This window comes from Aplysia californica, unplaced genomic scaffold (genome assembly GCF_000002075.1).
Source record: "Aplysia californica isolate F4 #8 unplaced genomic scaffold, AplCal3.0 scaffold00243, whole genome shotgun sequence".
In the NCBI taxonomy this organism is placed as follows: domain Eukaryota; kingdom Metazoa; phylum Mollusca; class Gastropoda; order Aplysiida; family Aplysiidae; genus Aplysia; species Aplysia californica.
The window spans coordinates 622,763-635,388 of NW_004797513.1; the positions used below are offsets into that span (position 1 = coordinate 622,763).

A 12,626-nucleotide genomic window follows, 5' to 3' on the forward strand; every position below is an offset into this window, starting at 1 on the left:
TAATCCACGTTTTTTTTTTTTTTGGTAGAGACAACTTTGTGCGACGTTTTGTCATTGTTCTTGCTCTAGTTCCTGCTGATAGTTGTTGTTTTTTTTGGAAGGGGGGGGGGTTGTTTTAAAAAGACAAGGTTTTTAAAATAAAATTTCATGTCTATTTTCCCGAATGGGCAGAACTAATTGTTGATCCAGTATCTTTGTCTAAAACATACATTGTATAGTTAGTCGGAAAAGCACATTATGTTTCGTCTTGGCTTCATTTCTGTTGTGTGCGAGGGGGGAGGGGTATAACCTCCTTGAGGGGTACACATTCACACGTTTCATTTACATGTGTATTTAGGCTTAACAATGACGATACAGTAAGTAAACTCGAATCATATCTTTTAACCATTGATTTTCTTCCCCCACAGGTGAGAAGGAAGGAAGAGCCAGGTGTAGAAATGAGGAGAAGTTCTTTGCTACTCATCGCCGTCATCGTCTGTTCCATCGGGCTCGTTGAGGCAGAAAAGACTGACGGCCAAGGTGAGGAAAGTGTACTAGTAATACAAATAATGATAATAATAATAATAATAATAATAATAATAATAATAATAATAATAATAATAATAATAACAATAATGATGCTAATAACAATAATAATATTAATAATAACAATAATGATAATAATAATAATTGTCTCGGAACACAGCACTACCAAATATTCCAACTAATATTATTACGATGGAATAAATACGAACTCCTACCTTTTGAACTGGATACTGGATACCTTTTTTTTTCTTGAAGAAGAAGAGCAGGGCCTAGGGCCTACTTGATTTTCCGTAAAGCGTGTTGACTTTTAATAGCTCTGTCCCTCCCTCGAGCGAGAAGAAATTATTGACTACCTTTCGGCTGGAGGTGTTTGACCTTCTCTCTCTCTCTCTCTCTCTCTCTCTCTCTCTCTCTCTCTCTCTCTCTCTCCCTCTCTCTCTCTCTCTTTCTCTCTCTTTCTCTCTCTCTCTTTCTCTCTCTCTCTCTCTACTCTCTCTCTCTCTCTTTCTCTCTCTCTTTCTCTCTCTCTCTCTCTACTCTCTCTCTCTCTCTCTCTCTCTCTCTCTCTCTCTCTGTGTGTGTCATCTGATTGTTAGTGACAAGTTGTGAGTGACTGACTATATATAAGATAAGCTCACGCGAGCTTCCCTTGCACGAGACTTTCGTGACCCGAGCAAATCTCGATTACCCCCCCCCCCACCCCCCACCAGCCGGGTTGCCAGGAAATTTGTCAATGTTAAGAAAAGTGGCCAAGTATCCACAACAACAACAACAACAACAATAATGATAATAATAATAATAATAATAATAATAATAATAATAATAATAATAATAATAATAATAATGATACTACTACTACTACTACTACTACTACTACTACTACTACTACTACTACTACTACTACTACTACTACTACTACTACTACTACTACTACTACTACTACTAAAAGTACTAGTAATAATAATAATCATAATACAATAACTGTAATAATAATAATAATAATGATAATAATAATAATAATGATAATAATAATAATAATAATAATGACAATAATAATAACTGTAATAAACAGTATTATCTTATTAGGCCAAACCTTACTCTTCATTCAATATTAATACATTTTCTGTTACTTTCTTTGTCTTCCCTGACAGATGTGACCTTGCCCGCCTCAGAAAGCCCAGTCGCCACAGCAAGTGAACCCCTGGCGGACAGAACTGACTCCCCGGTGACGTCACAGAATGACGTCAGAGACAGAATCTCGAGCTTTCTGGATAAGCTGAGATCCCACCTGGAAGATCTGAAGGAGAAAATCGAAGAGAGGAGAGAGGAGATCAGAAACAAGACGGACTCCCCTCGAGATGTTTTTGAAGACATCGTCGATCGTTTGCATGAAGCGATTGGGTACAATGCTTCCAAGAGTTTCCAGGAGAATCTAGACGATCTGAGAGACAGGATTGGCGACAATGTGGAGGAAGCGAGAGAAGAGATCAGGAAGCAGATTGATGCTATACGGCAGGCGCTAGAAGATTTGAAGAACTCTCGAAAAGACTCGTCTTCGAAACGGGACGAAGACAATAACGGCGAAGAAAAAGATGATGGGGAAGGAGATGAAGCTGATGAAGACGATGATGACACAAACGATGATGATGATGATGACAATGATAATGGCTTTCTGGGGCCTTCACAGAACGGTGAGGGGCCAAGAGAACGAATTTCGAAATTTCTGGACAAGTTCAGAACTCATCTGAAGGATTTGCGTGAGAAAGTAGAAGAGAGGAAAAACACAATCAAAGACGACTTGCCAGACTCGCCACGCAATGTCTTTGAAGAAATAATCGATCGTTTGCATGGAGCGATTGGATTCAACAATTCTAAATCTTTCGAGGAGAATTTGGATGATTTGAGAGAGAAAATTGGTGATGATATAGAAGAGGCGAAAGAGACCATCAGAAAACAGATTGATGCAATAAGGAAGGCGCTGGATGATTTGAGAAAGAAAGAGAGCAAAGATGAAAAGGACGACAACGATGAAAATGATGATAACAGTGGTATTGATTTATTGCAGGCTTCGCAAAATGATGGGGGTCCCAGAAATATAATTTCTAAATTCATTGAGATGTTGAGGTCTAGTCTGGACAGCTTGAGGGAGGAAACAGAAGAAAGAAGAGATGACGACGACAGTGATAAGAACATTTTTGATCGTTTGCTTGAAGCAATAGGGTTCGATTCATCTAAGAGTTTACAGGAGAATTTGGACGACTTGAGAGACAGACTGGGGGATAATGTTGAGGAAGCGAGAAAGACGATCAGAGAGCAGATTGATGCTATACGGAAGGCACTTGACGATTGGAAAGACAATCAAGATAAAGACAACAATGATGATGAAGAAGAAGAAGACAGCAGCAGCAGCGAAGAAGATGACAGGAATCTGTTTTCAACGGAGAAATTAGAAGCAGACTTTGTGAAGGCAGCCAAGGCACTCAACGAGTTTTCTGATTCGATGCGTGACAAAAAAGACGATTCCGGAGTTTTAGATTCCCGCAGCATGGACCAATACAAAGACCTGCTAAAAGACATGTTGGAAAAGAAGAAAGCAATGATACAAGGCAAAATTCGGGCCCGAGTAGCTGCAGAAGAAAGAACCCGCAACGTATTTGAAAAATCAAAGAAATCTGACAATGAAGAAGATAAAAAGCCCTTGGAGTCATCTGACAACGACGAGAACGATGCCTTTGCCGCGAGGAAAGCCCAGCTGAAATCTATTTTGAAGGGAAGTGGTCCGGGAAATCCCGCAGACGGACAGGGTGATGATGATGAGTTGACCCTAGCGGTGAACGTGGCACTCTTGAAAGAGTATGGACCCAGAATCCAAGAAGTTGCCGAGAAGAAAAAGGAGTTTCTCAAGGCGGAGGATGAGCTTAATGATCTAAGGAGTCATTCTTCTGGTCCTTTCAATCTGTCTAAGTTTAAAGATAAACTCAAAGAGATGCTGGAGAAAAAGAAAGATTGGATCTCCTCTAAGGATGGACTGAAACTTGACATTGTTGAGACCCTCAAGAAATTAGCGCGTGACCTCAGGGCCAGAAACTCTACTGTCAACCCTTTCGAGTTTTTCGATGTCCTGGATGCTCTCAGAAGCAGCTCCATGTCGCTCCCAGATCTCCTCAAGAAGTACAACGACAAACTCAAAGAAGCCGCTGAATGGAAGCGAAACTCGGGGTCCGATTCACAGTCCGGGAATTTCCTGAAATCCGCCCTTCCTTCCGGGGACGCCGCTCAGTCCGATGAAGACAACTCCGGAAAAGCCCGAAAGTCCATGGACGACAGTATCAACATGGCGGCTGCTCTCGGTGATGGAGGCGATAGTAAAGACTTCTCGGGGACCACGGCACTTATTGTGGTGGGGTGTGTGGCGGTGGCAGCCACGGTGGTTGTGGTGGGCGTGGTGGTTGGGCGTCAGAGGCGACGTCATCGTCTGTACAAGCGAATCCCCATCAAACAGGAGCAGAACCTGAAGGAGCATAGCAACCGATACGGGAGTGGATCTGAGAGGCCACTCGTTTGATTTCCTGAACAGAGAGATCTTATCCCACCTCACTGGCTAATAGGAGTGGTTTGTTTGTGGAAAAATAACACAGTCAAACAGTTATAAATTTGAAAACGTTATGCTTTAAAGTCTGAAACCTCATATTATCTTCCAAAGTATATAATGCTTTTTCCCCTATTCATTTTTAAAGGACGGTGTATTTGTCTATCTTTTCCGACTAAGAGAGATGTTCAACTTTCTCAGAGTATAATAAATAGTTCTCAAACAGGCCAGTCAAGAGCCTGACTTCTCAAATCAGCGGTGATCCCCCCTCCCTTTTACCGCCCCCTCCACCACCCCCTCCCCCTAAGCTTATTCAGCTCACTCATAACAAATGGGTATCATAGCCTGTATCAATAATGGATAACTTAACCTTTTCATAAACTAATAAATTTGAGAAAATGCGTTCAAAGTAGAGTAACGATCAAGTTCAGTTTCTCAACAATGACGTATCTCCTCCCTCCTTCAACCCCCCCCCCCTTCCCATGAAGTACAAGTCACAGTTTTGTAGTCAGTAAAGCTCCCCCCCCCTCCCCTTTCTTCATATTGATCTGAAAGACCTTTCGCGGTTACTCACTGCTGGGGTCAGGAATCAGGAAAGGATTGAAGTTATGTTTTTTAAGGAACGTGATATAGTGCGCAGTGATGGTCGTGATGCTCGACAACATGGGAGGTTCAACTTTATTTTTACCTCTATTTCTCCCCCCCCCCCCAAATCGAGTCCTCAACTACAGTAATCTCTCAATCCTTTGATTTGTACACCGTACAATTACATTTTGGATAAAACAACAACATACTATCATCTGTTGTTATTGTCATATTAGTTTTTCACGTATTTCTATTACTAAGATTATTATTTTTGTTATTAGGCTATTATATCATCGTTCCCCATTTAACCTTAAGAGAAAACAAAAAGAAGTTATCAAAACAATAAGTGTCTTCTGTGTGTAATGATTAAAGCAAACAAAATGTATGTATGTTGAAAACGTCAGTTTTGGTTCATTCGATGGTGGTGTACCCTCACAGTCCATTGTTTGCTGTAAAAAAGTAGTGCTGTTGCCATCCTGTTTGTACTTCCTTCATTTCAATTTTTTATGTATCTTTTTCATATTAAATAATATGACATATTGTGCTTTATTTTCGTACTTTGTTTTAGTTGCTGTTGTTGTTGTTGTTGTTGTTGTTGTTGTTGTTGTTGTTGTATGATCTGCTATTCACTGATGAATTCTATTTTGTCAGCTTTTTTTAAACGTCAATTTTCTTCTTTTATAACTGCCAGATCAGATCATAGTCCACACTTCATTTATCTCATGGGATGTCCTCAAAAACACAATACGTTTTTCTGTATTTTCCCCGACATCCATCCTGTTCTTATTCTCCGAGTAACTTGGTCTACCTCTGACTTTTTAAAAAACTTTTTATTTCTCACTTGAGAGCAAGATGGCCAAAGCCTTTATATAGATCCATGTGTTCTATATAAGGCCCACATCTGTTCTTCCTCGTCGTTTTGACAAATGACCGTCCCACACCGGATTCTTTCAGTTCTGACTTATTTAGTTTTTTTGTTTCTTCCAATTTAATATTTCCCTGTCTCTTCAGAAGCCACAATTAGTTCTGTAAGTGTAACTCCTTATTCTGTATCATTAACAATTATAATTTTTTTCCCTCTTTAATCACAAGCTTCTTTCAGCAGTGATATTTTCCTTCATGTTCAATTTTTTTCAGACTCCCCAGAAACCATTATTTCGTTGTGTAATTGTAATCTTTCATTCTGTATCAATAACCATAAGGAATTTAAACAAAAATCGCAAGCCCTTTAAATTTGACTTTTTCCTGTAGTTATTTCTTAGAATTGTACAAGATGAATGAAAATAATATTACAATTATTCAGCTCTCATGGAGCCAAAGGAAAGATATTTTTCACATATATTACAAAATGTCATCTTCCTACTCATTTTAGCAGCCAGAAGTTAGCATAGGCTGAACACCTGAGTTCCATTCTCGGGAGGGAAAGATTTTTTGTGAAATATCAACATCTGTCTATCTGCATCTTGTCTCTCTCGCAGGCTCGATTAGAACGACGCAGCCTGTCTCCTACATTATCTAAATTTTGTGGATGGGCGTAATACATTTTACAATCGAAGAGCTCAGGGGAAAAACGATGGTAGTCACAAACTGGAAACTGTGAGGGTACCAATTTTAAAAGCTTGTGGACTCATAACTTCATATTTGTTTGACTGGTGGTTTATTGTTAAGTGTTGTTGAATGGGAAATCTAACTACAACAATCAACCAACAATTGAACAGAAATACAGTTATGAGTCAACAAGCGTTCAAAATTGGTTCCCTCACGATTTCCAGTTTGTGGCTGCAGTCGTTTTCCCCCTGTAGTCTTCAATTACAATTTCTAAAGAGCGAGCCAGTGTATAATTTCTCTGTGTTTTTATCTGAACAAAGCTAGCTAGCCACTGCAACCTTTGGAACCTTTCGACTTTTGTTTGATCTGTTTCTTTTATAGCTCACACATGTGCAAAGCTTGAGTCGTGGTCTGCAACGCCCTTAATCAGATCTGTACATGTTACAACTATATTTTCTGCATTGTTGATTTTTTCGTAACAAATAAATCAGAAATGGTAATTACCAGTGACTCACTGCATTGTGTTTACAGCCTGATTTCATCATGTTCTCAGGAAGAGTGGACAAAACGAGCTTCCTATTGTACTCATGTCCATGTACATGGAATTTCTTGTAAATTGTTTTACACCTCCATTGTCCCAACTGGGGGTGGGCTGCTCTGATTAGGCTTTGAAACATTTCCATATTTACAATTACAATGACATTCACCATTTGATTACAGTGTCGCCTCGAAAAATTGATATCTCAGTGCCGCTCTACGTGCAGTAAACTACACCTAATGGGCAACCCTTGTGGCAGAGTAGCCTGAGTAAGATGGAAATAATCCTCATATCATTTTATAGCCTCGCTTATTATTCTTGTGACTTATAGTATAGTAAGTTTATACGCCAACTTCACACAATTTAGATCCTTTTTTTTTGCTCTATCCATTCGGAGACAGTCGTTAGATTCAGAGGTAGTGAGTGCCTCTTATGTAATCTAGTCTTACTACATGTATGATGTTGGGAGGGGCGTTAAAGTTATACTATACTATGACAATTTCGATCATTCAAAAGGAGTGGGTTTGAGGGGGGGGGGGTGCGTTGGCTCTGTGTCGGAGCCGAACCTGGACTGAGTGTAACAATGCAATGTTCACATGTATTTTAAAATACTTTTTGTAAGTGTTTTACGGCGCTGGCAACTGCATAAGATCATAATGAGCACGCGGGACACATTGAACATTTTCAGTAGGTAGGACATTTTGAATTTTGCTCGGTTGGCGGCCGAAGCCTACTCTTATCGATTTTGGACCACCAAGAGATTTTTAACAAGCACAACCTGCGCACAGGACCTCCGAGATTTTAAAAACCTTTTCCGATAAGGCTAGGGGTTAGATCTTACCTATCATAAGATCAGGGGTGTGGCTGAAAGACAGAAGTAAGAAGGGGCCAAGGAGTAACAGTAGAAAGGTTGCAGAAAGAGTTTGGAGTCCAGAGGAGGGGCCAAAGGAGGTGGGGTGGTGGGGATGAGAATTGGAGACAAAAGCATACGACAAAACAGTTTTAGAGAGCAGGAAAGGGAAACTTCAACAGAGACATTGAAAGAAGCGTGAAAACAACATTGTAAGACAACAGTGTCAGGTTGGAATATGTTACATTGTACTTGATCGAGTCATTACTGTTTTATTTCCACGTCTTGTAAAATAACTAACGTGCAGAACTTGGGATGATGGGTGGTGGGAACAGACACGGTTATTAATACAGTGGTGGGGGTTTTGTTTTCAGAGCATTCAGGCAAAGAAATGTGAGGTGTGCTGACTAAATGAGTTACTTCTCGGAATTTAGCCTTATGGAAATTGATACATCAACTTTGTAGGTGGAGTTTGTACACTTTGTAAGTATGGAATAATAAAAGACACGGTAGACTTGAAAAAAAAATGGCATCAATTGAAAATCTATAAATCTGACCTCAGTGTCAATTTTCATCCGATATCTCCATTTTTAGATTGTGAGAAGTAACTCATTTTGTCAGCTTGCCTCACATTATTTAATAAGTGGCGAACCATTCTGTAGCCAATGTTTGTACCAGATCTTGCTTTTGTTGGAGAGGGAGAAGAAGGGAGAGGAGCCACGGCGTGTCAGAAAGTGTTGGAGCCGTCTCTAGGAAGGAGAACCACAATTATCTCCCTTCCTCCAGACGAGAACTCATGACGTCATGGCATCAGGTGGCAAGGAATCTCTTCCGTGGTCATTTCTTACTGTGAACAAAAGGCAAGATGAGCTAAACCAGTCTTTAAAAAAAGCAGAAAAGAAAACAACGACAACTACAACAACAACAACAACAACAAAAACAAGAACAACCCCCCCCCCCAAGCCTGAGACAAACAAACAGAAGATAGTGAATGAAAGAAGAAAAAAAGAAACTCATACGGAGGCGAAAATACCAAGCTCCATTCTTCTTTCTCTATAGGACGATAAACAAAAACAACCACCCCGCCTAAAACAAAATTTAAAAATCCGAAACGAAAACTCAAACAAAATACAAAAACAAAAAAAATCCCCCCGAAAAAACAACAACAGGTTGGTAGATGTAAATGGCCCAACACATTAAGCTTACCTCATTTTACTAACCAATTGACGCAATTTTCATAAGAATGGGCACAGGAGGAAAACAACAGCAACAACAACAACAGCAACAACAACAGCAACAACAACAACAACAACAACAGCAACAACAACAACAGCAACAACAACAGCAACAACAACAACAACAACAACAAGAGAGGCGGTGGCCCTGGCGAAAAGCTTGCTTTTCTCATCTCCAAACATTTCGAACGGATAGGCTACCACACACACACACTCTCTCTCTCTCTCACACACACACACACACACAACAACAACAACAACAACAACAGAAACAACAACAACAACAACAACAGAAACAACAACAACAACAACAGAAATAACAACAGCAACAACAACAACAACAACAACAGCAACAACAACAACAACAGCAACAACAACAACAACAACAACAACAACAACAACAACAACAACAACAACAACAACAACAATGATCGTGAAATTCCATCAGTGACTTACCGCGTAAGTGAATTCCTTGCTAACCCTTAGAATGTGTGGGGTGTAGGGGTCTGGGGACTTGCACTGAATCTGTGGGAGTTAAAAAAGGAATATGATAAACTGGGTGTATTTGTGTGTATGTGTGTGTGAGAGTGTGTGTGTATGTGTGTATATGTCTGTGTATGTGTGTGTGTGTGTGTGTGTGTGTGTGTGTGTGTGTGTGTGTGTTTGTGTGTGTGTGTGTGTGTGTGTGTTTGTGTATGTGTGATTGTGTGTTTGTGTGTTTGTGTTTGTGTGTGTGAGAGAGTGTTTGTGTATGTGCGTATATGTCTATGTATGTGTGTGTGTGTAAGTGTGTATGTATGTGTGTGTGTGTGTGTGTGTGTGTGTGTGTGTGTGTGTGTGTGTTTGTGTGTGTGTGTGTGTGTTATTATATGAGTCACTTCCTTTCTGCTTCTGCCTGTTAACTACTGTCGAACCTGTGTAAGACGGCCATGCATTGTCGAGGGGGGAAGTGGCCGTAAAAGACAGGTTAGTTTTTTTTTCTTTCAAAATGAAGGTTCCAGGAAAGGTCAAAACAAAACGAAATGTGAGGCATGCTGACAAAATGGGTTACTTCTCACAATCTAAACATGGAGATATTGGCTGAAATTTGACACTGAGGTCAAATTTATAGATTTTCAATTGATGCCTTTTCCCCCATCAAGTCTACCGTGTCTTTTATTATTCCATACTTACACATTGTACAAACTCCACCTATAAAGTTGATGTATCAATTTCCATAAGGTTAAATTCCGAGAAGTAACTCATTTAGTCTGCACACCATAGAAGTGGGTGGTTGGCGGGTGCTCTGGTGTGGTCTGCTTCTTCTTTCCTGTCAAAGATCTATCGTCCTGATCTCCCCTTTTTCTTTTTTATGTTTGTTACTCTCTTGTAACACCTCTAATCTTCTGGCGCTCATATGACCTTATGCAGTTGCGAGTGCCGTAAAACCTCTACTAAAACTAACACCATAGAAATGTTTCAGACGAGGAAGGCCAAGTGTCATAGTCAAACAAACAAATGGGTCGCCAGCACTTGGCGAACGAGCGACACTTCCTTTGCGAGTTTGTGTTGACTTCCATTGTTATGGACTGAGTTTACGGACTGAGTTGTGGGTGGGGCTTATAGGTTATGACGGATCACACGCTTCCCTTACCGGCAGCTGAAAATTTATTGTTACCCATTGGTCAACTTGGGTAGACATTGGGAGTGACCTAAGCAACATGACCGTTTCATCCATTGGAGGGACTAACAATAACGACAGGTGAATGGAGGGACTGACAATAACGACAGGTGAATGAATTATGACGGCTTGTCCACAGCATCAGGGGAAAATACATAATTTTTGACAAAGTCTGGCCGTCTTAGGCAGGTAAATTTGGCTGTGGGTTGATAAAATAGGGTGGCCGCGGCTGCGTTGGACAGGTGACCTCTTTACACAGTTAAATTATATAGGAAAAAAAAGGAAGGGGGAATGGAAAGTGGCCGTTTGTACAGGTGGTCGTCTTATAGAGGTGGCCGTCGTGGCAGGTTCGACTGTACATGTAACCTTAAGACCTTCTTTGTTAAGCCCCTGTGCTTGATACTAACACAGTGCTACATTAGTCCACATCAGTCTAGCTCTCAGTTGCTCCCGAGAAAGCCTGCGGGGCGAAACGTCGAGCCGATTCCATAAACAAAATTTGAAAAACACGTACATGTATTTCATATTTATATTTTTGACTGTAAATCAATCAACCCCCCCCCCCCCCCCTTAACCTACTCCGCTTTTGAAACAATGATGATGATGATGATGATTTTTTTGGTTTCCTTAATGGGCCTGGCGGACTCCAAGAAGAAATTTTCGAGCGAGAGCGAGGCTCTTTTTCGGCTCCATTGTCGCTTTACTCAGAGACACCTCCACTCGTCCAAATAACTCAATACGAGTTGCCATTGTTCCTGGACATTCAAACATATATTTGATGTCCTCTTTTTCATGGTTTGATCTTCGGCAACGTAGGCTGAGCTCTTCATTCATAAAGTTCTGATACCATCTCATGCTCCAATGGTGGTCCGACCGCAGTCTCGCTAGCTCAACCTGGTCCCAGCGACATGTGATAGATTTTTGTTCCCGCTTACAGGAGTACCCAGAATACACATCCCAGGTGCTGGTACTTAGTTCTACATGGTGTGTCTCTGATTTCTCTCTTGATCATTGGAAAGACTCCTCTGTATGTTGTTGGTCGTCTGTCTCCTTCGATCTCTCTGGCTTCATTAGCAGCTTGATCTGCTGCCTCATTTCCTTCTATTCCAACATGGCTTGGAATCCACTGGATTTTTATTGTGTCTCTGGCTTCACCGAACTTTCGGCGCACATCATTTATGTCCGAGCTGTTGCCCAGCAGCCCCTTGCAGAGGGACTGACTGTCAGTCAAGATCAGCACATTGGTCCTACTGTGGCAATTGTTAGCAATCCATTGTGCAGCAGACATCATTGCCTGGCATTCCTCGTCATAAGATGATGATGATGATGATGATTATGATGATGATGATGATGATGATGATGATGATGATGATGATGATGATGATGATGACACGGCCACTCACAATTACAGCCCTGTCGCTCTTCACTGACGTCATATCAAACTCGGCCTTTGACTGGCCTGGCTGCAAAGTGACGTCACGAATCTGAATGCCGTTGAGGTACCACAGCACGTGCTGGTCAACCGTAGACTGACCCACGTGACACGCTAGCCTTGACCTTGTGAACGGGGCTTCTAGGTTCAAGGTCACGTCTTCTGGTCGTAAGGGAACGTTGATACCTGGCGGGGAGGGGGGTGAGAGGGTAATGGGTGGGAGGGGGTGAGAAGGTAATGGGGCTGCTGTTTTCTTGAATGGGAAGTGGGGCATGCACACAGGACTTGAGCCGCGCGCGCGTGCGCGCACACACGCACACACGCATACTCACACATATACACACATACATACACATATGTACATATACGCGCACACACACACATTCTCACAAACATACACACACATACACATACACATATGCACATACCCATACACACATACACAAACACATACACACAAGCACATACACACACACACACACACATACACATGCACATACATACATGCACATATACGCCCATACTCAGACATATACACACACATATACAGAAAGAGGCTAAGAGCAAGAAAGAGATAGAGCGTGTGTATTTGTGCGCGCGCACGCGTGTGTGTGTGTGTGTGTGTGTGTGTGTGTGAGAGCGAGAGAGAGAGAGAGAGAGAGAG

At 41.3% G+C, this 12,626-nt stretch overlaps 2 protein-coding genes across 2 annotated transcripts in view; one reads left to right on the plus strand and one right to left on the minus strand.

Annotated features, from left to right (window-relative positions):
- Positions 1 to 407: 407 nt before the first annotated feature.
- LOC101858038 (uncharacterized protein PFB0145c) lies at positions 408 to 5,239 on the plus strand (the record flags this gene model as incomplete). Its single annotated transcript, XM_005100302.3, is given in 2 exon segments — positions 408 to 519; positions 1,677 to 5,239. Coding segments are annotated over 2 exon segments (2,496 nt in total). The 3' UTR covers positions 4,091 to 5,239.
- A 2,954-nt stretch (positions 5,240 to 8,193) lies between these two features.
- Positions 8,194 to 12,626, minus strand: part of LOC101859790 — a gene marked incomplete at its 5' end in the record, with an annotated part of 14,735 nt that continues 10,302 nt past the window's right edge. The window contains 3 exon segments of the mRNA XM_013083589.1: positions 8,194 to 8,482; positions 9,327 to 9,395; positions 11,934 to 12,148. Of these exon segments, the coding sequence (XP_012939043.1) occupies positions 8,480 to 8,482; positions 9,327 to 9,395; positions 11,934 to 12,148 (287 nt within the window).